This window comes from Cyprinodon tularosa, unplaced genomic scaffold (genome assembly GCF_016077235.1).
Source record: "Cyprinodon tularosa strain WSP-4 unplaced genomic scaffold, ASM1607723v1 ctg650, whole genome shotgun sequence".
In the NCBI taxonomy this organism is placed as follows: Eukaryota; Metazoa; Chordata; class Actinopteri; order Cyprinodontiformes; family Cyprinodontidae; genus Cyprinodon; species Cyprinodon tularosa.
In genome coordinates, this window is record NW_024039397.1 from 315,728 (window position 1) to 342,542 (window position 26,815).

Here is a 26,815-nt window from a genome sequence, read left to right on the forward strand (position 1 = left end):
CCCCATGAAGCGTTTGTTGCCAGTTCAAATATTACGCACAAAGTGGCAGCCCCCGTCTAAATTTCTTCAGAAATTTTCTAGTTTAGATTTCTTGTGCACATAAAATATAATAGATACTGGGGTTTGACTGGGGTAGTTGGACGGCTCACAGCGTAAGTAAAATTTTCTGTATATGATCTTTGTAGGTTTGCGGTTGCGCCACTCTTTTTTTTCCTTCTTCTTTTGGGTCACACAAAGGACATTGTGACATTCCAATATTTAGTGTAGAGACAAAAAATCACCGCTACTCCAGTGACCTTTAAAACACTAGTAGTGCATGTGCATGAAAGAAACGCTAACTGAATCTATGGATGGTCTAGTGTGGTGTTGATTGAAAAACATAACCTGGTACACCTTTGTGTTGTGATTTTCAATGATTGACTAACCTGGTAATCACTGGGCCAGAATATGCTGACTGCCAGCTCCACCTGCTGCCACTGTTGACCCTGTGAGCCAGAAACATTCCATACAGCGCTGCCCAAGGGACCACTGTTGACCCGGATGTAGACCTGCAGAGTTCCAGGGCTATGGCCAACACGGCTGTACAGATAGTAGCTGAATTGTATGCAGTGGGTGTCATTCTCCTTTAAAGGGAGCAGGTACAGCCGTGCTTTCTGCCCCCGATGATGCTGTGAGGAATTGACCATCATGAAGGACCCTGATGGGAAAAACAAAAGTTATGCAACAGTTTTAACAATGGCATCTTCAGCTTTCAATAGTAATAAGAGCTATTAGCAGGATATGTGACCTTGCTGAGTGACCAGATTGTTACAAAAACAAATGTTGGACTACTAGGATAATGATGAGGGACAATGAGGGAGAGAAGCAACTCAATATTTTAATCACTTATACCTTTGACTCACTTTTACACTGTAGCTTTACTTAATTCTTTCCTCACATCAAACTTAGGAATCACTTTGGAAAAATTGACAAAAGTCAATATACATACAAGCACATATATATGTATGTATGTATATATATTTGTGTCTAGCACATAGACATATATAAATTTACATTTGTAGTAATAAATAAGCAATCAAAATCTCAGGTGAAGAGAAAATAAAGAGAAAATGAACACAGTTTAAACATGTTCAGATCTGGAGAGTTGACCAACTGGCTACAAATCACAGCTGTTGTAGTCTGTAAAATTAGGCATGACAAGCCCGACGTCGCACCTGCTTCAGTTCATGGCCTATAATTACAGTCTATTGATAGAAAAAAATGAAGGAAAGGCAAAAGGGAGATAAATCCTTGAATATTTTAAATCCCATTCATTTGTTCCCATGCAAAAAAAAAACAAACAAAACAATTTGAAATAACAGAATGATGCATTTGGAATCCAACTAATGGGGTAGGGAGCAGAAATAAGCTGAAAACCTTTTTACAGTAACATACCAGAGTGGATAAAAGAGAGGTTTTCTTACTTGGAAATCTAAGTATTTTACAGGACTAATTAAGTATTTAAGTATTAAGCAGTTTTGCTTAACTGATAATAAAAAAACCTAAAGATTGATGCAGTCAAGTTCATGCCGAATAAAAACAGCCCCCCAGTGCAGTCCCCGATTGCCAAGACAGCAAAAGCAGTCCCAGCTGCAGCCTTTGTGACCAGCAACATGTGATTGGTACTTGCAGTGTGTGTTAAATGAGTGTAAGTTGGAACGGAGTAGGAGCTTGGCTTTGTTCAGGGTCTCCTTCCCTGTCATGGCGAGCATGATACCAAGGGGGTGTGAGGAGGACAAAAGGTTTCCAACTGACAAAAAAATAATCAGCGACACACTAAATCCTATTCACCCACACTGGGTCACTCCCCTTCACTTCCCCATTGTAAACAGACGCTCGAGTGCGCACACACACGGGGCACACCATTTGTCACTGTTGATGGGGGGCATAAAGAAAAGGAGGAAGGAGGGGAACAAACTGGAAATGGGTCAAAATTCCAATTAATCTGAGACAATGGATGGATGGAGATGGAAAAAGATCCATTATCAAACTTTAACCGATATCTGTGTGGGTATTAGTGTGATAAAGGGCAACATAGCTCATTTCAAACTAATGCCAGACTGTGATTTTAATTCTAAAGTTAAACAGTAAAATTTCAGCTTTTTTTTTATCTTAATGGCTTAGAACAAGCTTGCTAGACCCCTGCGTTTATGGTTTCTTCACATTCAGTTCAATACAAAAATATTTCAATGTTGCAGTAACTCATGCACAGTTATTTTTTACTGAGATGTTGTAGGTAATGATAGCTATGAACTGCAATGACCTTCTTCACCAGTCTGTCTTGCAGGGGATCTTGAAAAGCCTCTTAATGAGGACATACAATTATTGTCTTAACAATGTTCTGAAGAGTATACCCACTGTTGTCTGGCTTATTAATCAACATCAGTCAAAACATGGCCGATATAGAAATGCTGTTTTTGTAGCAAACAGCTGAAAGAAACTTCTACTGGGGTCTGATTTTACTCCTCTACCCCTCGATTTCTAATCACTGAGCTGCTCCATGCTGTTGATATTCAGAGAAATACCTGCCTGCCGAGAATTCTTATGCATCAATTCCCTAAAATTGAATTTTAGTGGACAGATTGTTGAGATCTGGAGGCTTGTCACCTTTCTCCACCAGAGGGAGCCTGAGATCTTCCTCCTGAGGGCGTGAGCTGACTTCTGCACCCCTGTTTCCCATCTGCTCATCTGGAGGCTTTTTAAGGAGGAGGAGGCTGACACTTCCCTGCCAGAGTGTTTGCCAGTTATGGTACCAGCAAACCTGAGCCAGCTAACTCTGATCTGTTTTCCTGATTTTTTGAGAACCTCTCTGACTCTGTGTTCTTCTGCCTCTCAGATCCTGACATAGCTGGTGATCAGTCAACTCCTGGAGAAAACTCTCGCTGCCTGGAACCTGCCTGTCTGCCCTCCGCCTCAGCCTCCGTCTCCGCCTCTGCCCTCGGCCCTCAGCCTGCCGATCAGCCTCTGGACCCTCAAGGTTCCCCCCCCCTGCCGGTCAGAATACCCCCTGAGCAGGTATTAACCCAAACTACCGTTAAAAAGCAAGTTTCCTGGATCCACCCTAACCGATCTGTCCTCCTCTAGTTGCTTCCCTCCCGTGACCAGCCTGACGAACCAAGACGCCGTTCACATTTCTCTGAAAACATTGTCAATAAACCTTTTAACTTTTTCCCTGTCTCCTGAGTGTTTCTGCATGTGGGTTAGAAGATTAGACCCCAACATGACACAGATACATTAAAATGAATATGATTTTCTGTTTTATGGAGACAGTTTTTAGTCGATGTGCTACAGTCAGTGTCCGATGAATATAATCTCTGCTCAGTGATAGCATTTTCGTCAACACGATTCTATACATAATTATAAACTTTATTTCTTAAACTTAGAATGTCAAACATGCTGAATTCTGTATCCCCTTTCTATTTTCTCAAATATTGTCCTCATATGAAATCCACGCAACAATTCCAGAAAATAGCAATGATTAAGTGGGGAAACTTGGATCATTCTAAACACATTGTTTCTCAAACTAAGCTGTTCAGCAGTGAAACCTGGACAAAATCATTTTTTGCGGAAAAAAAATGTATTACTTGTTAATTTCGTGGAAGACATTTGCATATATCTTGCCTTGACACACAATATAGAATAGAATCTAATAGAAAATCCCTTTTCCCACCATGGGGAAATTGTGGTGTTACAGCAGTAAAACGTTTGTATTATTTGTCACACACATCCCAGTCAGAAAGATCCAAACCAACAGTTCAGCAAATGACAAGTTCAAAACCTCTGGAACAGCGTCCCAAAATTGAAGAAGACTTTTTTATTGTAAAAAAGAAAGATTTTGTTCTTTTAATGGTTGAAGTGATTGACTGTAATGCTCATACGACAGAAGGAAGGAAAACCGAAAAAATCAAAATAATAGTGAAAGCTGAAGAAAATTATCTTGAAGTTAGAGATTTAAACTGGGAAATGGTTGAAAGCATGATGGGAAAACCAATAGGACCATCAGAAACTGGCAGAGTGACGATAACTTAAAGATAAATTAGAAATTATGAGGACGAATTTCAATAAGTATTTATTATGTTGGGTTTGGAAAATATTTTTTATTTTATTTTTTCTGCGGGTGAGTCGTTTCCTGTTTCCTTGCTCAACTCCTTATCAGTTGGTGGCAGTAATGCACTTTTAACAAGTCTGCCAACCGCCATAAAACCTGAACTTGTTTTCATCCTCTTACTTACCAGTCCTGTCTCTCTGATTCCCTTTTAGTTTACCTCCTGCTGAAGGCTGGCTCCTGGTCCTCCCTCACTGGCACTTTCCACTCCTACCCAAAAAAGCTTCCTTCCAAGACCCTCTAAAATCGAGCTCACCTGCCTGTCCACCCTCTTATCACTTATCACCTTACCTGTTTTGCAGTGAAACACCGCATTGGATTTCCTGCTTACTCTGCAGGAATAATAAAAACCCTTCAAGTAAACTCTGTTCTCCTGTCGCACATAGTGCTGCTGCGCCAGAGTCTTGGTCCGAAATCATGTCACCCTCTGTGTAGCCTGGTAAAGAATTTTTATGGCCGCTTTAGTTTTAGCACTGGGGTAATAATATCTACTCAATGTCTGGAGAGCAGAAGCTGGCGACTGAGCTAGCATTTTACACCAGCTGTTGTTGTTGTAAATACATAGCTCACCACACAGAGTCTTACTGCCTAGTTCTTTATTCCTATCGGCTCGGTATAGCGTTAGCCCCTCCAGGCTAAAAGCATTGTCCGATATCTCTGGATGCAGCCATGACTCCGTCAGAATGATGGTTCAGCAGTTACTTATCTCCTTTCTTGAAGACAGTTCCAGTCGGAGATTATCAATCTTGTTATCCAACGAGCGGACGTTGGAGAGCAGGACTGATGGAAGCAGAGGTCTGTGGGGATTTCTCCTTAGTTTTGCAGTTAGCCCCCATCTGCAGCATTTCTCCGTCTCGCACATTTCTTCCTTCGGCAATTACGTTCCACTGTGGTTTTGTTTACATCCGTCCGTAGCACTCCGCAGCTTTTTAAATAGTCAAAATTATCTGGATTTAAAACATTTTGTGACCATAGCTCCAGCAGGCATTGGCGATTATAGATGCGGGTTTGATGTCTAGTCTGTATCGTATTAAGCGGCATAGTATTTGAAGTTATCGAAATCGTCGAGAGGAGCCGTTTTTGGCTGCTGCTTCGGAGCGCTGCCATGGCAACCAACCAAAAAAAATAAATAAGGTAAACATGCCCACTATTAAATTGAATGCCAGCACATGAATGACATGTGAGGTTTTGCAATATTTTTATATCAGGAAAAGAGCAGAGCACTAAAGTCTACCAGTCATCTGTGGTAATAAAAAATATTCTAGCTTAAAAACCAAATCGGCGCAAACAATAGTTTTACCTGTAAAAATGCAGCAGCACTGAAAAAGTAGCATAGATCATTTTCATTCAGCTTGGAGCCTAATGGGGGCAATATAGACTTCTGGGTGAACTAAAAAGTAATCTGTGAAACAATAGTAGCACAGCTGATCTTTTATATTTATTAATACACTATATTGCCAAAAGTATTTGCTCACCCATCCAAATTATTGGAATCAGGTGTTCCAATCACTTCCATGGCCACAGGTGTATAAATTCAAGCACCTAGGCATGCAGACTGTTTTTACAAACATTTGTGAAAGAATGGGTCGCTCTCAGGAGCTCAGTGAATTCCAGCGTGGAACTGTGATAGGATGCCACCTGTGCAACAAATCCAGTCGTGAAATTTCCTCGCTCCTAAATATTCCACAGTCAACTGTCAGCTGTATTATAAGAAAATGGAAGTGTTTGGGAACGACAGCAACTCAGCCACGAAGAGGTAGGCCACGTAAACTGACGGAGCGGGGTCAGCGGATGCTGACGCGCATAGTGCGAAGAGGTCGCCAACTTTCTGCAGAGTCAATCACTACAGACCTCCAAACTTCATGTGGCCTTCAGATTAGCTCAAGAACAGTGCGCAGAGAGCTTCATGGAATGGGTTTCCATGGTCGAGCAGCTGCATCCAAGCCATACATCACCAAGTGCAATGCAAAGCGTCGGATGCGGTGGTGTAAAGCACGCCGCCACTGGACTCTAGAGCAGTGGAGACGCGTTCTCTGGAGTGACGAATCGCGCTTCTCCATCTGGCAATCTGATGGACGGGTCTGGGTTTGGCGGTTGCCAGGAGAACGGTACTTGTCTGACTGCATTGTGCCAAGTGTAAAGTTTGGTGGAGGGGGGATTATGGTGTGAGGTTGTTTTTCAGGAGCTGGGCTTGGCCCCTTAGTTCCAGTGAAAGGAACTCTGAATGCTTCAGCATACCAAGACATTTTGGACAATTCCATGCTCCCAACTTTGTGGGAACAGTTTGGAGCTGGCCCCTTCCTCTTCCAACATGACTGTGCACCAGTGCACAAAGCAAGGTCCATAAAGACATGGATGACAGAGTCTGGTGTGGATGAACTTGACTGGCCTGCACAGAGTCCTGACCTCAACCCGATAGAACACCTTTGGGATGAATTAGAGCGGAGACTGAGAGCCAGGCCTTCTCGTCCAACATCAGTGTGCGACCTCACAAATGCGCTTCTGGAAGAATGGTCAAAAATTCCCATAAACACACTCCTAAACCTTGTGGACAGCCTTCCCAGAAGAGTTGAAGCTGTTCTAGCTGCAAAGGGTGGACCGACGTCATATTGAACCCTATGGATTAGGAACGGGATGTCACTTAAGCTCATATGTGAGTCAAGGCAGGTGAGCAAATACTTTTGGCAATATAGTGTATATCATATTTATTTTTTTACAAATGGCCCTTTTAAAGGCACAAAACTGCAGTAAAGAAGCTATAACCATTCAGTTTGTTTCCTGAGATTTTTTCACGTCGGTGGGATTCAGGCTCGGACTGGTAATCTGTGACTCCAGGCATTTGCCAGGTGGGCTGGTCCTAATTTCAGATTAAGCTCCTCCTATTTGATGATGCTGTGGGGTAAATAAAACACTGTGCATCTGAAATGCAGAGAGGGGAACTACCTGCGGGACTCACGGAAATCACTGCCTTCACCACATGCTGTGGGAAAGCACTATGAACAATCATGACAGTATGTACAGTATATATGCATACATATATATCATGAGTAGATACAATCAGCTGGTTTTCCTTAGATGGAAAACTTTGAACCAATCTGACTGTATCTATCTGGTTGAATTGTCTCTATAAAGTGCTTTGAGATGACATGTGTTGGTGCTATATAAAAAAAAGTTCATTTAATTGCATATATGTATGTTTACAAACATATGAGAGGAAGTTATTTTTTTTTTTTTGTCTTCCAGTCCACTTGGCTGGTGCATCAAAAAGTCTACTCACTTTTTTAATCTCAACTTCATAGCATCAGAATTGACATTTACATTAAATGTAATTAACTCAATTGTATATTACATTTATTGTTAGGGTAGTATAGCATTTAAAGAGGACACAACAAGTGTTTTTCAAACTATTATTCATACTTTTTAATGTAAAAACATATTGTAACATCAAACTACATTACTCAAAAAAATGAAAGGAACACTTTGTAATCAGAGTACAGCATCATGTTAATTAAACTTCTGGGATATTGATTTGGTCAGGTAAGTAGCAGAGGGGGTTATTAATCAGTTTAAGCTGCTTTGGTGTTAATAAAATGAACAACAGGTGAACTAGAGGGGCAACAACGAGACGACCATCAAAACAGGAATGGTTTTACCGGTGGAGACATTTTTCCCCTCCTCATCTTTTTTGACTCCTTTTCACCAGTTTTGCATTTGGCTAGGTCACTGTCACTACTGTTAGCATGAGGCGCTACCTGGACCCTGCAGAAGTTGCACAGGCAGTCCAACTCCTCCCGGATTGCACATCAATATGTGCCATTGCCAGAAGGTTTGCTGTGTCTCCCAGCACAATCTCAAGAGCATTCCAGGAGAAAGGAAGTTACTCCAGGAGAGCTGGACAGGGCCGTAGAAGGTCTACAACCCATCAGCAGGACCGCTATCTGCTCCTTTGTGCCAGGAGGAGCAGGAGGAGCACCGCCAGAGCCCTACAAAATGACCTCCAGCAGGCCACTGGTGTGAATGTCTCCGATCAAACAATCAGAAACAGACTTCAGGAGGGTGGCCTGAGGGCCCGACCCCCTCTATTGGGTCCTGTGCTCACTGCCCGGCACCGTGGAGCTCGATTGGCATTTGCGACAGAACACCGGAATTGGGGCTGGACGATATAGAAAAAAAGCTTATTGATAAAAAAAAATGCATATTGATCGATATCGATAATTATTGAAAAGATTTGAAACCATAGTTTATGTGCAGCTTTATAATATTGCTAAATGATTTAATTTTAATAAAGAACACAAACACAGACTTCCAATTAAATATTTATTTAACCAACTTTTTTAACCATAACAGAATTGTTTTAAAGAAAAATAACTTAAGAGACCTGAGTTATGTTATTAAATACTGACAAAGAATAAACTAAAATGACCAGAAAAGTGATCAAAATAAATATAACAAATAAATAAATAGAATACCCTATTTGGGTGGGAATAGTACACCATCAGCTTGTGGTAATTAAAAGATTGTAGGACTAGGCTACCATGGAAACTCCACTCAACAAGAACAAAAACCCAAATCAACTCACCCTTTAGCCTAGCATTTCTATGGGGTATTTTTTCTCACCCTTATTCTTCTAGAGGTGCTGCTGGTTATGGTTCAGCTTAGCTTCCTGCTTTAACCTGAGTTATTACTTTGAAGTTTCTGGCCCCTCAGCATTTTTCTCTCAATTGTTAGAACTACGAGGGAAACTGCTCAGAACTGAATATATATATATATATATATATATATATATATATATATATATATATATATATATATATATATATTAGGGGTGGAACGGTTCACAAAATCCACGATTCGGTTCGATTCACGGTTTCTGGTCACGGTTTTCGGTTCGATTCGATACATCCTGATTGTTACACCGAAATCCCATAAAAATGTATGGGATTAATGAAAAAATCCCCCAAAAAATAATGGATTGTAATTATTTTAAATGATCCGCAGAAACCCTGGATCATTTCCGTATGTTTTGCTGCTTTGAATTTAATCATCTGGCGCATGCTCTCTACCATTTCCAAGGGACTCAGAGGGGAGCGGACGGAGGGAGCCACAGTGGAGGCTGTAGGCTTTGCTCTGAGCAGCCGGTCTGGAGCGCAGCGGGGCGGAGCGCTGACGGAGTATGAGGGATTTCGGGGTTAGCATGATATGTTGCTGTTAGCATAAACAAAACGTGTTGCACAATTCTCGCACACTGTTTCACTTTTATCCACAACTTTCTTTCCGCTGTCATCGTAGGTCACTCTAAATGCAAAGTGCTCCCATACAGCAGACCTATAAAGTGCTGATTTTTTTCCCCTGCTACACCTAAGCTGCTTCGCTTCTTCTTCTTCTTGTTTACTACTGGCGGTTGGCTTTGGTCACAGCACTGCCACCTTCTGCTCTGGAGTGTAATCGCTTCCTCTATGAGAAAAAGGAGCAGCGCATGAACCGTACGAAACACACGCGAACCGAACCGAGACAGTCGAACCGAACGATTCTGACGGTCTTCATAAATCGTCTCATCCCTAATATATATATATATATATATATATATATATATATATATATATATATATATATATATATATATATATATATATATATATATATTTATTTATTTATTTTTTTTTTTTTTTTTTTTCCCGAAATTCCCGAAGATTCCTCGGAGGAATCGTACTCCTGTGAGCGGTTGAGATGATAAAAAAAAAAGTTGCTTGTGTTATCAGACTTCGTTTTCACTGGTTCTCTACACATTTTACAGATGACTTTGGTTTGTTTTTTGTCCGACTTGCCATGACCAAAATACTGCCAAACTGGCGAACTACAAAAACCCTTCTTTGGAACAATTTCCTCCGCCTCTCCTTGCTGCGACATCTTCATGTGCTCTGTGTTGTGGTTTGACAGGGCAGCGCTTTGTGACGGCGTGCCAATTGCGATCGGTTAGGAGGAAGTAGTGACTAGCATAAACCTACGTGATAGGCTACAACGAGAAGGAAGGAAAACTGCGTTTCTTTATCGAACTTTTATCGACACTCTTTTTTTCTATTGCGCCACACGTCTATCGTATATCGTTATTGAATTATCGCCCAGCCCTACAACCCATCAGCAGGACCGGTATCTGCTCCTTTGTGCAAGGAGGAGCAGGAGGAGCACTGCCAGAGCCCTACAAAATGACCTCCAGCAGGCCACTGATGTGAATGTCTCTGACCAAACAATCAGAAACAGACTTCACGAGGATGGCCTGAGAACCAGACATCCTCTATTGGGCCCTGTGCGCACCATGGAGCTCGATTGGCACTTGCCACAGAACACCGGAATTGGCAAGTCCGCCACTGGCGCCCTGTGCTTTTCACAGATGAGAGCAGGTTCAACCTGAGCACATGTGACAGACGTGAAAGGGTCTGGAGAAGCCATGGAGAACATTATGCTGCCTGTGACATTAGGTATCGGGATGAAATCCTTGCACCCATGGTCAGACCCTATGCTGGTGCAGTGGGTCCTGAGTTCCTCCTGGTGCACGACAATGCCTCATGTGGTGAGAGTAGGCGGACAGTTCCTGGAGAATGAAGGAATTGATACCATCGATTGGCCCCCATGCTAGCTTTACCTAAATCAGATAGAACACCTCTGGGACATTATGTTTCCATCCATCCGATGCCGCCAGGTTGCACCTCAGACTGCCCAGGAGCTCAGTGATGCCCTGGTCTAGATCTGGGAGGAGATACCCCAGGACGCCATCCGTCGTCTCATTAGAAGCATGCCCCCATGTTGTCAGGCATGCATACACGCACGTGGGGGGCCATACAAATTATTGAATACCATTTTGAGTTGCTGCAATGAAATTTCAGCAAAATGGACTAGCCTGCCGCATCATTTTTTCACTGTAATTTTTGGGGTGTCTTTGAAATCAGCCCTCAGGTTGATAATTTTCATTTCCATCAAATAATGTGGCATCCATTTGTTCCTAACACATCACCCAGTCCATATCAGTAGAAATAAACAGCATGATTTTTTGACCCATTGCGATCTGATGTCTTTTCAAAGTGTTCCTTTATTTTTTTGTGAGCAGTGTAGTAATGTGTCAAATTAATTATTCTTTGAAAACAAAAGGAGCCTTGTAAAATTGTTAATATTCTTTGAATATTTTTCAAAACCAAAAACTTTAAACATACTGTGTTGGGACTTTATACATAAAGCAAGTAACATAAGGATAAGACTACAAAGAAGTTTAATGTAAAGAGGTGATAATTAGCCTTAATTTTTGTATTAAGCATCAAATGTATTATGTTACGAGGTAACCCATGACCTGTGAGCCATGTCAGAGCATACCAGACAGAAGGTCATCTGTTGGGTGTGGCCAGTTGAAGGTCTTGAAGTTTTCCCAGTCAAAGTCATCATCTTGACCCTGATAGTATTGACATAAGCCGGAATCTGAGTCTTCATTAAAGGTGCAGCCAGCTGTAATACATAAACAAAAGTGATTTATTTGAGCTGAAGCTAAAAAACAAAAAGTTCAACATTTTTAAGAGGATTGGTTCTTTGCCAAATCCTACCTAGAGAAAACTAAAAAAGAAACAGATCATTAATATTCATTATTGTCCATTTACACCAGGTGAACAATAGTAGTTTTATTAAATCATTTTATAGAGAGTCTTCTCTATGTCATCAGATAGTCATAACACAGTATCTCATCTCTTTAAAATGTACAATCATCTGATATAACATATTCTGCTTTGGGAAGGAGCCAGCAAACAATCTGAGAAGCATAAAAAATGGCCTGCAATGCTGCATATTATTCATTTAACTTTGTACAGATTTTTTTTTAAATCAATATCAACATTCAGTTGGCAGACAATTATAGCAAGTTTACACTGATGAAAACCACAGTATAAGTCTGTCTGACACTAGATGGACAGCACACTCACTGGCAACAAAAGCACTAAGTAGTAATCAGAGATGGGAAGTAACGAAGTACAAATACTTGGTTACTGTACTCAAGTAGATTTTTCTGATATTTTTACTTTACTACTTATTTTTATGGCGACTTTTTACTTCTACTCCTTACATTTTTACACAAATATCTGTACTTTCTACTCCTTACATTCTAAAAAATTGGCTCGTTACTTTAGTTTGGAATCATTTCAATGGAGTTACCGTTATTATTTTTCACGTCATCAATACCAAATTCAATCTAATTGGATGGGAATCTACGTTGCATTTGACGCACCACTACAAGATGAATCGACAGATTCGGCGGTATTCATTGGCGGCAAATCATTGCAGCTTGGTGGCGGTGGCGTTAGCATAGTAGCATGGACGACGAGATGATTGAAAATGAACACAACGGAGATCTAGTCCTATTGGCAGACATCCATTTAAAATGTAGGCAACGGCATGAAAAAAGTGGTTTCTACTTTTACTTTTATACTTTAAGTAAATTTACAAGCCTGCACTTTGTTACTTTTACTTGAGTAACAAAGTTGAATCAGTACTTCCACTTTTACCAGAGTATTTTTTAACACAAGTATGTGTACTTTTACTCAAGTACGGAAAGTGAGTACTTTTGCCATCTCTGGTAGTAATTCAACTGCCTATAGAGTGCAGCTAGAAAGGCAGTGGAACTGGACTCATGTAATGTCGTTAATTTCATTAGTTCATTGAGGGATTAAGTTGTCTCAAAGTTATCACAACAAAAATGTGATAGCCTTGAGCTAACTTATGGCTCTCAAACTGTCAACATTTATATTAAAATTAATTTGCAAATACATTTTTTTGGAGGCACCATAAAAAGATTTTGCTAAACCTCAATTTAAAGAAGATAAAATACAACTTTACTTAGTTTTACAAAAATGTTATGTAAATTAGCTCAACTGACTTTAGAATTTGTATCTGGTTTTGATTGTCTGCTCAGATTCTGTCTAGGCCAGATTCATCATCGTCTCCTGCCCTACTAATATTGTGTTTGTGTCTGCTGACCTGGACCATCACGCCATCTGCTCAGACTATTGAGATTAGAATAGCACATGTTCTTAGCAGCAAACAGCAATTACCTAAATATTTCCTTTTAGATTAGACCACAAACAAAAGATTAACTGAACCCTGAAAAATTGAGGCTCAGGCAGGAATCTGTCTGTAACCTAATTTTCATGCTGTACCCACCAGATCAATACCAGTCCTGTCAATAATCCCCCTATCACTTATCCTGTACTTACAATACCTTGTTCTCTCCCTGCCTCTCTTCCACCTCCAAATGACATGAAAAACTGTGAGATAAGGCTTTTTCTTAGTCAATACATTAAAGTTGTATTTCCCAAAGTCTGTATGTAATAAATTCTGAAAAATGTCGCTGGAACGGTCCATAATCTTTTAATAATTGGCACCAAAAACATTAGAGGTCAAATCAAAGATTAAGAAATTGTACTCAACCGGTGTGACCTGTACTTAAACCGTAGATTGTTGCTGTTCCAGATGATGATCAAAACAGGCAGATATGAATACCCTCATGGGCGGTTCTAGACAGGGGCCAACGGGGGTCAGGGCCCTGTAGATCAAGTCCTGGCCCCTGTTATGGCCCCTGTACTGAAGACGTAATACTCAAAGAAATTCTAATTATATGCGCAGGAACAGAAATGATTACCGATAGATCCTTTGGATCTTTTTCATTTTTTTCTTTACAAATTCTGTTTTATTAACTGTTTAAAAACATAGCATCAGTGATATTGAGATAGGATCCCAGTTTTTAATCTGCTAAATGTTTTTTTTTTAAACAAATGTAAAAAAAAAAGAAAATACTCAACTTAAACTCTAATTAAATTCTAATTCTAATAAAAAACTGTAATTTCAACTTAAATAAAGTTAAAAAAAAATGTAAAATTCTTAAATTCTGAATGTATTTTGACCTAATTTTTAGTTTATTTTATTTTTATTTTTTTATTTTATATACTCTAATAATCTCAGAGGGAAATTACTTCTCTGCATTTAACCCATCTCCTTGGGGAGCAGTGGGTTGCCATTGTGAGGTGCTCGGGGAGCAGTGTGAGGTTAAGGGTCTTGCTCAGGGACCCAGAGTGGCAGTCTGTGGGAGTGGGGGATCGAACTCACAATCTCAGGATTCAAAGACTGATGCTTTGATATTTGAATCCCTGTTTTTTATTTCATGCTTTTCTCTGCCCCATGAAAACACGCTGGCCCCCTCCTGGCCCCCCTGGTACATTTGGTCTAGAACCGCCACTGGATACCCTGGCTGGGAAGTGCAGGTGCTGTGAGTAGCTATAATTTAAATATAGTAGATCTAGATCATTTCTTGTAACAGCGGTGAAGGATTTATTTCAAAATCATGTTCATTTAAAGTACTAGTTAATATTTATAAACTACTAACTGGTTCTACTATCTGAACACCGTTTCCCCTGCTGCTAGTTTTATTCTGGGGCCGCTGCTGTCATATTAGTCATCACCCTCTGGCTAAGAACCTGATTCTGTAGGCTAGAGGTCCTCTTTGGATGGTTCTGACCTGTACAGTGCCTCCATATTCCTCCACAGCTTACCTGGCTGATAGTTTAACCACTCAAACCTATTTCAGATTAGATGTGCTGGAAGAATAAATGTTTTCATCATCTCCACAACAGAATGGTGAGTTAGCTCCACAACTGTTCTCCCATCACCATCAGAAAGCAGCATTACTCAATGTAGAACAAACATAACCTTTTATGTTAGGGTGGGGGGGTTAACAATAATTAAGTGTTTGTATGTACAGGGCATAGCAACTATTGCTGATTCATTATTTATTATCTGTAGTTACATAGGGTGCATGAAAAAGACTGGAACTTGATAAAATATTGAACTACAAAAAGACAGGATGACAACTGATATTAATCATTGATTGATTTCTTAGAAGTTTATAATTATGAGGAGAGAAATAACCATAAAATCATTAGCTGTGTTTAGAGTAACACAATCAAAGATTGAAACCTTGATTTCATAATTTGAACAGGTTGTTTTTGTATCTAAGCTATAAAAGCAATAAGCAGTAAGTACCTGTGGAGAATTTATTATATTTAGGAATCATCTTTAAAAGGACATTTAAATATGTTGTGGAGGATGAGAACTCCTGTCATGGACAATTGATTATTTCTCAATATTTTCTTTATCATTAAACAAATCCCTTTTTATTATTTTTTAATTATTATTTTGATATATTTCTTTTAAACTGACACACTTTCAGACAGCCCTTCATGCACTGCGGTAATAATCGGAAAGGCAAAAAAATGTTATTAAAATTAATTCATATATGAAAATTACTCTTTGGTCCATATACAGAAAAGTATAAGCATTATCTTTTTTTTTATTTAACTAAAATGCATATTTTATGTCTAAAATATAACTGCCATGGTGTATTGGTGATTGTAGAGAATGACCCACCTAATTGGTTTTGCTCAATTGTTATAACGCTCAGTAAAATCTGGGTTATAAGTTAATATTTTAACAGCTTTACAGCAGGAGTTTAAATAAGTGTCTGAGCTGCAGCGGAACATTTCCATCCCTGCGCATCCGATTCATTCAGAGGAAGGAAATTCATCTGCTCCTTTCTAAACAGAAACATAAATCACTAATTAAACCCAACTGATGCAGAACCAGATAAAGACTTTTCCATATTTTACAGGCTGCTTTCTATCTTTTCCTTTCCAAATTTAAAAGCGAGGTGACCCGATGATTGTCCCGTTGGGCAAACTAACCGGTTCACAGCAGATCAACAAGCGTTGCTGAATAGACTTTATCGCAGATAATAAACTTTCCTGACCTAACTGTGAACACGGTGCCTGTTTGTCTTACCTCCTGGTGTCCCTAAGCTGTCTGCATAGATCCTGGCAGCCAGCATCAGTAGCAGCTTTGCTGAATACATGTCTGAGTGCAGAGAAAGTTAAACGGTTCCCTCCAACTCATCGGAAGAAGCACATTTTAGAGACAATTGTTGCCGCAGCTTCAGCGGCTGAACAACTGCCGGGAGAAAGTTGAGAGATTGCCTCTAATTCAAGGGGCGGTCGTCTGCTTCGCCCACAGCCTCCTTTGATAAACGGTCGAGGATTTCAAAAAAAGCCTCTTGAATAAGGCTCGGGTTTGGGACGCGGGATAGCGGTGCCTCCATGTGGCGGGATTGCAGATCTATTGTTGTCTGGGAACTGGGTGGACTGGAATAATCTGACTATAGTAACACCACTGAGAATAGATAAACCTCAGATTAACAGATTAAATAAAGTAGCCATGTACAAATAAAATAAAAGGGTAATTGTGTGTCAAAAAAACTATGTTATTTAAAAAAAATTAATGAAAATAGCATTAAAGTAAAGTATTAAGTACAATTTAAAGCTACAGTGTACAATTTCCAGCGCTATCTAATCAGTGGCGGTTCCAAACCACCATCATGGGGGTTTCCTACTTTTTTCTCCGAGTTTTTACTTTTTTCTCTGAATTTTGACTTTAATCCCGCAGTTCTTAGTTTAATCTAAGAATTCTCACTTTGAACTTGGAATTCTGACTTTAATCTGTTATTTATGATTTAAATCCCATATCAAAGAGTTCTCAAGATTTTCATTCTTGCAACTGCGGAATATTTCAAATATTAGAAATATCCTGTCCAGGGGTGATTCTGAGAAATTAGTCCATCCATTTGTTACTTCAAGGCTGGACTATTGTAATTCTTTACTATCAGGAAGTCCACAAGCTGTAGTTAAAAGCCTTCAGCTGATTTAAAACGCTGAAGCCAGAGTTCTGATGAAAATTAGAGATCATCTCTCCTATCCTAGATTCTATTCACTGGCTTTCAGTTAAATTCAGAATACAGAAAAAAAAACAATGCAACCATTTTTGCAATTCACTTAATCAAATTAATTTACCTTAACACAATTGTTTCATGTTAGCAGGGAAGGACATAAAAATGTTGTCAGGCTCCTCTCCTGTGGAACCAGCAACCAGTTTTAGTCCGTGAGGCAGACACCCTGTCTACTTTTAAGGCTAGGCTTAAAACTTTCCTTTTTGATAAAGCTTATAGTTAGAGTGGCTCAGGTTATCCTGAGCTATCTCTATAATTATGCTGCTATAGGCTTAGACTGCTGGAGGACATAGGGACCTCTTTTTCATAATTCTGCTTCATTCTATCTCTATTCTCCCACTCTGCAGAATCTATTAGTTTAATCTCTAACGTTCTGCTCTCTCTGCTTTTTCTCATAGTAACTTCATCTAGTCTACTCCTGCTTGGCTGTGAAATCATACCAAGGAGAAATTTCCGCTTTGCTGCTGCCATCAACACCTTTGTTTATAGATGTCTGAGCTCTGCTTATTTTTCAGTGAAGTCCTGTTTCTCTGACTGTGACTAACTGGATGTGCCATTTTTGTCCTCTGACATGGAGTATTTCCTCTCCATTGTCGCTAAAAGCATGCTTTTGCTAGGGATTGCCCATGAGTTAATGATTTGATGCAATCAACTGCTTTTCCTTAAATAGAAAACTTTGAATCAATTTGACTTTATGATCTGGTTGAATGTCTTTGTAAAGAGACTTGAGATTATATTTCTTGTGAATTTGCGCTATATAAGTAAACTTATTTAGAAAATTGTATGGGATGGAGGTCAGAGCTTTCTGATTGCCACTCCAAAACGTTGTGATTGTTGTCCTAGAGCCATTTTTTTAAAAATTTTTGCTGGCTAATTTTCAATAAAAAAATCCTGAGATCTTTTCTTGAAAAAGTTAATATACAAGACCTAGCCTGAATGGGCTTTAAACCAATGTCTATGCAGTATACGTGTCTTACTGTAGATAATGATGTTCGAAGCTACGTGTCATTGAACAGATAAAATTGACACCTTCAGGGATCTGAAGTTGTACCTAAGCAAGAGACAGACTTAAAGAGCTCCAAAATTCTCTTGGTGATATTAAGCTTCTTTTTTAGTTGATGACACGTAAGGTAGCAATGTGTTTGAGGTGTTTTTCAAAATTACATCCAAAGGTTTGCTTCCAGTTCAGTCAAATGTTCTATATAAACCCATTACAACTTAAAAGTAAGAATTTTGATCTTTACAAATTTTGAATAAATCTTATGTAAATTGAAAATGTACATATTAAATAAAATGACAAATAAAAAAATGGTTTTACTAGTTGTCATGGTTTTAAGGTGCTTGGCCCACATGCAGACACAGGAAACACGAGCAGTCTAAGATGTTTATTGATAACACAACAAGAAAGTTAGTCCTGAGCAGGTACCGCAGAAGAGGTTCGGAACGTCAGTAAGCTGATTAAGACTAAGATTGGCAATTCAATCTGAAAAACTCACAGAGAGAGAAAGATGCAATTAGAAGAGTTTATTGATACAATAGTTTGAACTTTGGCGCTCAGGCCTCGGCAGGAAACATAAACGCTGATTTATAGTTTAATGGAGATAAACTGATGTATGGGAATAAGGATATTCCCCCCGGGCCTGAAACTGGTGGTGGAGTTTAGATAGGTGAAGTTTGGTTAATCCATGGAGGCTGGAATACGAGGTGATGCTTGAGTTAGATGTCACTGAATGAACAAAGTTTGCATAAACTGTCCATGAAGAGCAAGCATGAAGCGACTGTGGAGAGAAAAAAACTCCCCTTTGGGAAGAAATCTCTGGCAGAACCAGGCTCAACGTGGCGGTCTTCTGCCGGACCGTTTAAAGTGACAGGGAACTCCATGAAAGTCTGGAGGGACTACACACTGGAGGTGAGGTTGAAGGGGCATCGAGGAGGAGTCGGATGAGCTTACTACAATGGCGGAGAAGGGGATGGAGGTGGGTTGTCTGAATCAAAGTCCGACATAGGAGCGATGGATCTTGCGCTTGTTGAAGAGCAGGCCTAGAGATGATTTGGAGTGGCTTTAAGTGGAGTGCTGGAAGATGATTGGGCATCGAGGAAAGTGGCTTGAAGCGGGTTGGCTGCGTCGGAGGCGGATCAGCCTCAGATTGAATGGAAGTAATCAGAGTTTCTTCAGTTGAATTTCCGCCTTAGCTTCATTTCAATCTGAAAAACTCACAGAGAGAGAAAGATGCAATTAGAAGAGTTTATTGATACAATAGTTTGAACTTTGGCGCTCAGGCCTCGGCAGGAAACATAAACGCTGATTTATACTTTAATGGAGATAAACTGATGTATGGGAATAAGGATATTCCCCCCAAAAATTGCCGAGGTTCAGGCCTGAGCGCCAGCATACGCAGAAAGCGGAGGGAGAAGGATGAGTACAGAAGGACTTCATTATGCACAGGCTGATACACGTGATAAAGGAATAATCATGACGGGGATCATAGCAGTGAGCATGGTAGAGAGAAAATAAAGGAGTTTTGCAGAATGCTTAGCAGGGTGCATGCAGGAAGCATAGGAACATTGCAGGGAGCATTGCAGGAAGCATAGGAACATTGCAGGGAGCATTGCAGGAAGCATAGGAACATTGCAGGGAGCATTGCAGGAAGCATAGGAACATTGCAGGGAGCATAGCAGGAAGCAAGGCAGGAAACGACAGGGGATGTGGCGAGGAAGCATGGTTGGAAACACACTGGGAGCAGGCAGGGAGCAAGGCCAGGGACCACAGGGAGCATAGCAGGGAGCATGGCAGGGAACACACAGGGAGCATGACAGGGAACAAGGCCAGGACCACAGGGAGCATGGCAGGGAACACACAGGGAGCATGGCAGGGAACACACAGGGAGCATGACAGGGAACAAGGCCAGGACCACAGGGAGCATGGCAGGGAACACACAGGGAGCATGACAGGGAACAAGGCCAGGACCACAGGGAGCATGACAGGGAACACACAGGGAGCATGGCAGGGAACACACAGGGAGCATGGCAGGGAACAAGGCCAGGGAGCATGGCAGGGAACGAGGCCAGGGAGCATGGCAGGGAACAAGGCCAGGGACCACAGGGAGCATGGCAGGGAGCACACAGGGAGCATGGCAGGGAGCACACAGGGAGCATGGCAGGGAGCACACAGGGAGCATGGCAGGGAGCACACAGGGAGCATGGCAGGGAGCACACAGGGAGCATGGCAGGGAACACACAGGGAGCATGGCAGGGAACACACAGGGAGCATGGCAGGGAACAAGGCCAGGGAGCATGGCAGGGAACAAGGCCAGGGACCACAGGGAGCATGGCAGGGAGCATGGCAGGGAGCACACAGGGAGCATGGCAGGGAGCACACAGGGAGCATGGCAGGGAGCACACAGGGAGTATGGCAGGGAACACACAGGGAGCATGGCAGGGAACACACAGGGAGCATGGCAGGGAACACACAGGGAGCATGGCAGGGAGCACACAGGAAGCATGGCAGGCAGGTAAAGTGGCAGGGATCACACGGGGAGCGTGGCAGGGCGCATGGCAGGGAACATGACTCATGGGGAGCATAGCGGGAAGCATGGCTGGAAACACCCAGGGAGCATGGCAGAATGCAAGCAGGGAATGAGGCAGGGAACACACAGGGAACATAGCAGGGTGCGTGGCAGGGAGCAATGATTTAGCAAAGATGAGAATATATTTTAAACCATCACCAGTATTCGAAGTTAGCTTACCTTACAGACAGAGAGAGTGTTGAGCTGCTAAGATTGAAGAGTGTTCAGGGCGGATATAGGATTTATAGGCTGAAAAAGTCTATCGGCCCAACTGCTGGAGAGAAGCCACAGAGACACCACGAGCAGCTGCTTTGGCTGCCCCTATCCTAAATGAGTGGCTGGAATAATGACTGGATGAAAAGCCACAGGATTCTGATCGTATTCTGGGATGGTCTTGGAACCAGCGCGGTGACGCGGGAGAACCCTTGCGCGTGACGAAGTGGCTTTGAAATGAGGGAAAAACTTTTGGCGCTTTGAACAGATTAAACATGGTGATAAACAGGCAAAAGGGGCCATCTGTACGCAAGATAGAAATAAAACAAGGGCCTTTCCTTTAGAATGATTCAAGATATTTGTAAGATCGATGTGGAAATGAAGATCCGACAGAGACGAATGTCGGGAAGGATCGAAACGACTATTAGTTGAAGTGAAGCTAAACCTGATTTATGTAGAAACTGGAGGAAGTAAGTACGAACGAAGAGAGTGGGTTAGTTAAGGATGAGTTCTTCTAGCGGAGGAACGGGGGTCGGAAGGAGATCGGCAGAAGGACGAAGATGTGGAAGGTCTGAAATTTAAAACGAGAAAGAGCATCAGCAGCATGGTTAGAAAGACCAGGAACGTGTCGAGCAGAGATGATGGAGTTGTAAGAGACTGCTTGCCAAGTTATGCCTCTAATGAATGGCATGAGAGATTGAGAGGAGGAGCGACCTTAGAGATGGCGTCAACGACTGCCATGTTGTCGCAGAAGCGGATATGCGCATTCTCCTCCAAAGCGGGCCCCACAGACGGCAAGCTACGGCTAAAGGTAAACCTCGCATAGCGCAGATGACTGAGAACTAGTAAAAAGAGGGAGGCCATGAACCAGCAAACACCTGTCCTGAAAGAAACCCCCCAAAACCTACGGATGGGGCAGCATCCGTGAAAAATTGGAGCGTGTCAGCGTTTGAATGATGTCATCGAAAATAATTTGCCCTTCCATTTACAAGAAGTCTAGCCCAGAAGGAAGGATCGGAACGGTAACCTTCGTCCAGAGAAACCTAATCTAAGAGAGAGGGAACAGAGTTAGCTTGGTTAAGCAGTCGGGAAATGAAGGAACGACCATGATGCGCACAGCAAAATTAAGGTGACCAAGCAAAGAAGCAACTGACGTTTGGAAATAATTGATGCAAAGCTATAAGACTGAGAAATCTCACGAATCTGAGACAGCTTGTCTGCGGGCAGGGATGCCATCATGGCCACTGAAACGAGAGCTTTGCCTAGAAACACAATTTTGTAACAGGGCCGATGGTTTTTCTTCGGACAGGGGAACACCAAGTGGTTAAGAGCTTTTAGTTTAAGGAGTGACGAACTGGGCTGATGGAGGGAGGATCTATGCGTAGGAAACCATCCTGAGATGAAGAACGCATGGCAAATGAGTAACATTAAGGAGAATCCAACACAGAGCTTCTGAAATTTGTCAAACAGACAAGGACTGCTCCTGCAGCGGAAGTTGAGACTGACAGCAAAGTAGAACAGAGACTTCCATTTAGCTCCGAACAGGAGCCATTGAGAAGGGTGAATGAAAATAATTTTGTCTGCTTTGGCCAGCCAGGCCCCTTGGCCGGTGGTCTTAATGAGAGAAAATAGCGTGGTCTACAGAAGCGTAGTGAAGAGAAAAGGAGGAAAGAGGGAAGAGGCTATTTATGGAGAGTGACGGCCAGAATGAGGGGCAGATAAGTCCAATATGAGCCTCATTTTCCCGGAATATAGCGGTTAGCTACCACTAGGGGGCTCACACGAAAGGGAGCAGAGAGAGAATGTTTTGAAAGGACCAATCGTGAAACTCTTGGACACAACTTGTGAAGCAGCTGATCTACGACGTCTGGTTCTTTAAAGCAGATTGGAGATTAGGGGAGACGTGGGTGAGGGGGGGTGGGGGTGGTGCAGACTCGAAATGAAAACCTTGAGACAGACCGGTAAGAATGAAGTTGACGAAAGTGCGGTCAGATGATGGGTAAGAAAAATTGCCAATTCAGAAATAATGATGGGCGTAGAAGATGACGGGCTATTAATTAGGGGGGCCACATGCCGAAGGCATGGCCCACCTACTACTATCTCACATATTTATTCCGCGTATTATTTTTATTATTATAGCTTATAGTTCTCCTCGCCACCAAAAACTTCGGCGCGTAACTAGTCACGCACCATTCGTCGGATCGGGCCCAAAGTTGGCACACGCGTAGAGACCAATGGGGCGATGCGTGCTTGTATAAAACTTTCTCATTAGTCCGAAGGTTTGCGAATTATTAGCGAAAACGTCGCAAAAAATTCCCATAGGAAATGAATGGGGAGAGGAAAAAAACAGCATAAAAAACAGTCACTGTGTTGGCATACATTCACGTAGAAAAACAGTTTAAAGCTCAGTTTGTAGATAAATCCTTCGTCTGCATAAAACTGAAGACGGCATGTTGATAACTGCTACGGTTTTTTGTATAATCAGACTTCAAGCGCCACAAAGTTTTGGCAAAATCCAGCCTTCTAGAGTGGAGAGACTGAAAAGCTAGAGTGTGAGGCAGCCATTTTTTTAAGACCCAAAAACATTTTAAACTCGCCCTCACGGCCACATATTTATAGCTAGAGTCACCATTTTTGGTCAGTTTGTAGACTGAAATCTCTGGACCCACACAATGTCTTCGGAATTACGGTAGGATTAATACTTTTCCTTAAAAACCCTCCAGACCGACCTCAAGTCGATGAAAATCAGAGCCGTTTTTCATTGGTTTTGGAACAGCAGAGGGGAGAAAAACGAATGACATTATGTGTTTTAAACTCGTCATAAATATTGTTCTGAAAGACACACATACACCAAAGTTGGCATAGTTGGAGTCGAAGGATGGCTGACGCTCACGGTGAAAGAATTTTTTGAATAACTCATACGGTTTTTGCTCAGCAGTCGTTTGTTCGGAGGACATTTTAAGCACCAGAAAGCTGGGTGACAGTGTCCTGCTGCAGCTAGCTCAATTAGAAGCTCAGGTGTGAGGAAACGTTTTTTTTTTCTTTCTCTTCCCATTCAGGTTGTAGATGACCTACAGCCATGAAAGTTACTCTAATTGAAGTAAAGATATAGCTGTAGCTTAGATAAAAATAATTTTTCAGATATCATTTATGGTTTTTACTCAGCAGTCATTTGTTCGGAGGGGGGCTTTAGCAGCTTAAAGGTGAGTGAAAGTGTGTTGCTGCAGCTAGCTCAGTTAGAAGCTAAGGACTGAGGACCCGTTTTTCTTATTCTTTCTCTTCCCATTCAGGTTGTAGATGACCTACAGCCATGAAAGTTACTCCAATTGAAGACAAGATATAGCTTTAGCTTAGATAAAAATAATTTTTCAGATACCTTTTACGGTTTTTACTCAGCAGTCGTTTGTTCGGAGGGGTGCTATAGCAGCTTAAAGATGACAGAGTGTGGTGCTGCAGTTTAAACAAAGGGAGGAGCAGGTGGGATCAGCCATTTTGTTTGTGCTTCGTTTTGGGTTGTGAAAGACCTACAGACATGAAGGTTACCCCAGTCTGAGACAAAGGATAGATGTTTCTTTCACTGAAAGAATTTTTCTAATACCTTTTACGGTTTTTGCTCAGCAGTCGTTTGTTCGGAGGGGTGCTATAGCAGCTTAAAGGTGACAGAGTGTGGTGCTGCAGTTTAAACAGAGGGAGGAGCAGGTGGGATCAGCCATTTTGTTTGTGCTTCGTTTTGGGTTGTGAAAGACCTACAGACATGAAGGTTACTCTAATTGAAGTAAAGATATAGCTGTAGCTTAGATAAAAATAATTTTTCAGATATCATTTATGGTTTTTAATCAGCAGTCCTTTGTTCGGAGGGGGGCTTTAGCAGCTTAAAGGTGAGTGAGAGTGTGTTGCTGCAGCTAGCTCAGTTAGAAGCTAAGGACTGAGGACCCGTTTTTTCTTATTCTTTCTCTTCCCATTCAGGTTGTAGATGACCTACAGCCATGAAAGTTACTCCAATTGAAGACAAGATATAGCTTTAGCTTAGATAAAAATAATTTTTCAGATACCTTTTACGGTTTTTACTCAGCAGTTGTTTGTTCGGAGGGGTGCTATAGCAGCTTAAAGGTGACAGAGTGTGGTGCTGCAGTTTAAACAAAGGGAGGAGCAGGTGGGATCAGCATTTTGTTTGTGCTTCGTTTTTGGGTTGTGGAAAAGACTACAGCATGAAGGTTACCCCAGTCTGAGAAAAAGGATAGAGTGTTTCTTTCACTGAAAGAATTTTTCTAATACCTATTACGGTTTTGCTCAGCAGGTCGTTTTGTTCAGCAGCTGATTCCTCCATTCAAAAAAGCCTTGAGGAGCTAAGGACGATTAGTGCTGCGCTTTTCTCTCTGTCACTGAACCAGGCTCGTTAAGGCGTTGTCAAGGTAACCAGTGCTTCACAAGACGTTATCGCTATCGATTCTCTGAACCCCTTGTGTTCTATACAGAAACAGTACCACTCATGATCGCTAATCTCCAATGGAGGGCATCATATGCCAACTTAAAAACAATAAAATCCCAAGTGCTCCATTGCGATAAACTCAACTCCCTCGACCCCTAAAGCACATTCTCACAGACCGTCATATCCCAACCACACATCCATAACCTACCTCCCTTCACTCCCAAACCCACCACATCCCATACCCCCCCTCCCCCCACCCCTTGCCACCCACTACAACATCAACACATAAAACCCACCTCAAACTACCATCCCCCTCACATGTTTCCCATCACCCTCCAACATCCATCAACCCCCCCCCATCCCGGGTCCCCCCACCCCCCCCCACCCACCTTACCAAGTGGTGATTCCCCCCCCCCCCCCCGCCCCCACCCCCCCGCCACCCACCCACACGGTAGCGGCCCAAAAACTCAACCCCATTTTAGAGATATAGACTTCTAGGGAGACTGTTTAAAACTCACTTAAGGCAAATTTCAAAATAAAAGCCTCCATTTCATCTTCATTCTACTGCCCTATAACATGGAAAAAAAAGAGGTGATGGTGATTTAACAATTGGAATAGTCATCAACTATCATTGTGGGTCTGAACATTTTCTCTAAACACAACTCTGTTGGACTTTCAAATAAGACTGTCAGGGTACCCTACAAAATAAAAAGGCTCTCTAGATTATACTAATGCAGTAATTGATGCAAATGGCTCAACATTATGACCCAAACATTTCCAGGTTGTTTTTATTAGACTCTAGTGACCTTTTCAAAACACACACCAGAGCAAATTTCACAATAAAAGTCTCCCATTTACTCTGTAATACAGCAGCTATTCACCTAATAACATGGAAAACCAGTGATTTAACATTTGGAAATGGATTCTATATCACTGCTGGGCATGACCCATCTTTTGATGCACATCCATGATAGACTTTCAAAATAACACTACAGGGACTCTACAGAATAAAAGCCTCTTCCTTATACACACTCAATACATTCTGGCATATTGCTCATAGCCATTTGTAATTTTATCACTGCAATGGCTCTGAGCATGCGGGCGGAGCCCGCCATTGGTGATTTCATCACTGCAATGGCTCTTAGAAGGCGGGCGAAGCCCGCCAATGGTGATTTCATCACTGCAATGGCTCTTAGCAGGCGGGCAGAGCCCGCCATTGGTGATTTTTTTCATCGCTGCAAGGGCTCCTAGCAGGCGGGCGGAGCCCGCCAACTGCGCTTTACCCACTGCGGTTCAATATGGACAACCCATATTACCCTTGTGCATCATATGCTGTGCACGTCTATTTCCCAGATTTCAGCACAAGTGGCACACAGCTCTCTTTGCCTATGACCTAGCCCTCTTTCCTTCCCTCAGCAGCCCTCAAAGGCGTAAGCAGTTGGTCTGGGGAGCCCCAACGTCACTTGCCAGGGCCGTACTGGCACAGTTACCCAGACGGGCAGTAGGTGGCCCCCCTCAAAATTTCTTTAGAAATTTTCTAGTGTTTGAAGGTACGATTTCTCATGAACAGAACACGACGGGGACAGACGGACTTGGGATGCGCA

General features: G+C 41.9%; 1 protein-coding gene across 2 annotated transcripts in view; it reads right to left on the bottom strand.

Annotated features, from left to right (window-relative positions):
- LOC119799160 (receptor-type tyrosine-protein phosphatase U-like) overlaps window positions 1-16,260 on the bottom strand; it is a 123,127-nt gene extending 106,867 nt beyond the window's left edge. For both annotated transcript variants that reach the window (XM_038308955.1, XM_038308954.1), the window contains exons 1-3: window positions 16,007-16,260; window positions 11,507-11,635; window positions 426-697 (exon numbers count right to left, since the gene is read on the bottom strand). In XM_038308955.1, coding sequence (XP_038164883.1) covers window positions 426-697; window positions 11,507-11,635; window positions 16,007-16,076 — 471 coding nt within the window. In that variant the 5' untranslated portion in view covers window positions 16,077-16,260. The remainder of the gene's footprint in view (window positions 1-425; window positions 698-11,506; window positions 11,636-16,006) is intronic.
- Window positions 16,261-26,815: the final 10,555 nt, after the last annotated feature.